Raw genomic sequence first — 3597 nt, 5'->3', positions numbered from 1 at the left:
ATATTAAGGATTTCATGCACACTCTTAGAAAGAAAATTATATAATCCTTATTACAAATTAAATATGACAAATAATCAATTGAATACAATAACTATCAATATATTTTACTTTTTAGTATAACAAAACAAAAAATTATAATCACTATACACGAATTTGAATTTGATTAAATTTGTTTAAACTTCGATCATGGTTAAGGCAATAAAACATATGCTTGGTCTTTCATAACTATTACACGATGAAATTACTTATAAACGAACCACTGAAAATTTTAAATTTACTGAATAAAACATTATAAGATTCTTTTTTTAAATAATTGCATATTAATGTTATTTTTAGACATATTAATATTAAAGAAAAGTTGATTAAAAAGCCTCAATTAATTAAAAATAATCGAAAAATGGGGAATGAAGGAAGTCAACTCTTGGTTGAAATGGTGACATCATCGTCACGTCTAGTCTCGGCCTCACACTAATATTTTCCAAAGAGAAAAAAATGAAGTTTGAAAACCTATGGGCTTTTCTGTTTTGTTCTGTTTCGCAGATCCCACATCGAAAAATATTAAATACCCACCACTCCACATTTCCAATGCACTCACTCTTCAGCTTCTTCTCTTCTCCTCTACAAATCATAGTAGAATTCTCTCATAAGTAGTTATTATTTTTTCCACCATGTACACACACAGCAACGCCTCCCTCCCACGCTCCGCCGAATCCCTCGCCCATTTTCTCTCTCCGCAGGACGCATCCACGCCGTCGCCAATGCAGTACGCCGCCGCTCCTCAGCCGCAGCACCACCAAGTTGCCCTGGGCGAGTTTGATTCAGAGGCGAGTTCGAATAACACGTACAACAGCTGCAGCAGCGGATGCACCAGCTACATGGGGTCGCCGAGTTCGCTGGCGAGTTACGAGAGTCGGCGAGTGCAAAGGAGCGTAAGCAGCCACTCGCTGCAGAAGAACAGTGGTGGGCTCCACCACCCCTTTTCTCCTCTCTTCGCTCAGTTGCTTGATTCCCAAAACGGTCCCGTACGGAGAGCTTGCAGTACCGGTGACCTTCAGGTCCCTTCCTTTTTTGGCTCGCTAATTATAAACACACATCTTATTAACTACACTAATACACACTTACATATATATTATGCACTTTTAATTATACTTCAAATTGCACTTTCAAATCGTACATTGGCATTTCACAAAAAAGTAATATGTGAATTGTGGAGACAAGACTTCATTCCTAATTCAGAATAACAACATAAAAAAATCAACCTGACATCTCAAATTATGACTTTTAACTCATTTTTATATATTTGAGTTTTAGTATTTTGAAATTTTAATTTTGAATGGATCTATGAGCTTTTTGAGATTTCATAAATATATATATATATATATACATAATATATATAATATAATATAATATGATATTAAAGTGCACATAATTTTATTTAGTAGACCACTTAAACAATAATGATCAACTCCATGACGGAAAACTTGAAGTTATTTTTGTTGTTTGGTTCAGTGTATATACCTACTTGACTGCCCATGGAGTTTTTTCTTGTATGTCAGAACCTTTAATGTGTTCCCTGTTTGGTTAATTTTTTTTTTTAGTATAGTCTATTTGTAAAGATAGCGGTTGGTTTAAAACATAAAGTATAAATTAAACTTTGCTTTTGTTGGAGATTATGGAATCAGAGAAAAGTGGAAGTGAAACTTAAAACATGCGTAAATGATTTTGTTGTAATGCAAATTGATTTTTGGGTGATCTTTTGTATATACAGAGATTTCATGGGCAATATTATCATCATTCAGATAGTCCATTATCGAGTGAAAGCAGCTTGATCATAGAAGAAATGAGCAGAACCAGTCCTTATAGTCCAGAGGAGAAGAAAGTGAGGATTGAGAGATATAGGAGCAAGAGAAACCAGAGGAACTTCGGCAAGAAAATTAAGGTGTAGTTTATTTTATTTTTTTCAGATGCAGTTTTATAATAAAATTTATGTTGAGCCAATTAAACTTTATATTGCAACTGTGATCTCACTACAATGCTTGAAATAGTGAATATGTACCATCGAACTATGTGAGTATTATTTTTAAATATCAGAAAAAAAGTGAAAGTGAGATTTGGACGAATTTGAAATAAACTGCAGCATCATGGACAGATGAAGAGGAAAGTTGCTGCTGAAAAACCATGTTGCCCTATAGAAGGTTGCATCATATCATGCTAAAATCATATGACGGTTTGACAAATCCTGATCGAATTAGTGATTCTTTCAACACAAAGGATTCGCTCATGATCTTTGCACGATAGACACCTGTAGGCTGCACAGGAGATATTAATTAAAATAGTGACTTCATGTGTATTTTAGTGTTAGTGTGTTGCAACCGAACCTGTATTGTCTGATTTGTAAAGCATGAAAAATCTTCTCACATATCTGTCTCATTCTATAGGGTAACTAGCTAGTAGCCCCATACTGTAACGTCTAGGATGAAAGAAACAAATAAGACACTGTATACAGCAATATCGGTCCACCACAACACTGTTCAGTGTTTAGTCATGATGCAACCATAACATAAATATTAATTTGTTTTCTTCTGGAAATCAGTATGCATGCAGGAAGACATTGGCAGATAGCAGGCCAAGAATCAGAGGGCGATTTGCAAAGAATGAGGAAATTGCAATGAACCCTCCGGTTCAGTGGAGCCACATGGGTACCGGAGAGGAAGAGGACGAGGAAGAAGAGAATTGGGCCAATTTCTTTGATTCCATAGTTCCTGCAAATCTTGCTCAGGAGCCTCATGGCAGTAGTTCTTCCTTTGGCGCTTTCTATTGAAATAATTACATGCTTAAATCAGCATGGCTAGATGACTAATTTGTATGCTTTCAATGTTTTGGTAATGTAAATATATGGTACTTACTTATTTGAATCATGGATGTGACCATGTGTAGTTTTAGACTTCAATCTGGGGTGAAGTTTTAGTGCCCTTTATGTTTTTTCTAGACTAGGCCTCAGTAGCAGCAGCAGCATTGTGTTGTTTGGTTAAAAACTTTTACAAATTGTACTTGGGTTTACTATGTCATGTATGTTATAAATTATATAATTTTATACTAAAGTTCTTTTCCTTTATACTACTATGGAAGAAGAAAGAAGCAGTAAATTAAATAAAAAAGTTGATACCCAAAAAGATAAAAGAGATATCAGAGATTAAAAAAACAGTTGGTGAGAGTGGTATTGTGATGTACCTATCACTTCTTTACAGTGTGGATTTTGGACAGAAATGGAGTGCTAAGAATTTGTCTTTAAGCTCGATTAAGAACCCTTTTTTCTGCTTTAAAGAAACATGTCACCCTTGGATTATAGCAGGGTGAAAAGCCGAGCAAAAGGGTAAGCAATTTACCTTTTCCACTGCTTTGGTGCCATTTCTTAAATAATATTTAAGATTCACGACTTTATATTCAATAAATCGATAACACGATTTTGATTTTCATTTGCAAAATTACTTTAGACTCCTAAATATCAAAGATAATTTCTAACTTTTATTTTTTAACTAAGTACTATTTTTGTTGTTTTATTTTTTAACTAAAGTTATATATGATAAGTATCACTTC

General features: G+C 34.2%; 1 protein-coding gene across 1 annotated transcript; it reads left to right on the top strand.

Moving 5' to 3' along the window:
• Positions 1–489: 489 nt before the first annotated feature.
• Positions 490–3061, top strand: LOC106778723. Its single transcript, XM_014666714.2, has 3 exons — positions 490–1055; positions 1769–1939; positions 2594–3061. Exons 1-3 carry the CDS (start codon positions 669–671, stop codon positions 2819–2821), a joined length of 786 nt encoding a protein of 261 aa, XP_014522200.1. The 5' UTR covers positions 490–668; the 3' UTR covers positions 2822–3061.
• The last annotated feature ends 536 nt before the right edge of the window (positions 3062–3597 follow it).

Source organism: Vigna radiata, chromosome 2 (genome assembly GCF_000741045.1).
Source record: "Vigna radiata var. radiata cultivar VC1973A chromosome 2, Vradiata_ver6, whole genome shotgun sequence".
In the NCBI taxonomy this organism is placed as follows: Eukaryota; Viridiplantae; Streptophyta; class Magnoliopsida; order Fabales; family Fabaceae; genus Vigna; species Vigna radiata.
Note: the sequence above shows the minus strand (reverse complement) of the source record. Positions and strands in the feature narration are given on the sequence as shown.

Bases quoted from the DNA above. Each gene is read 5' to 3' on its own strand.
- LOC106778723 (XM_014666714.2), top strand. From the start codon at position 669: ATGTACACACACAGCAACGCCTCCCTCCCACGCTCCGCCGAATCCCTC. The intron at 1,056-1,768 runs GTCCCTTCCTTT...TTGTATATACAG, and splicing joins GCAGTACCGGTGACCTTCAG to AGATTTCATGGGCAATATTA. The intron at 1,940-2,593 runs GTGTAGTTTATT...TCTGGAAATCAG, and splicing joins ACTTCGGCAAGAAAATTAAG to TATGCATGCAGGAAGACATT.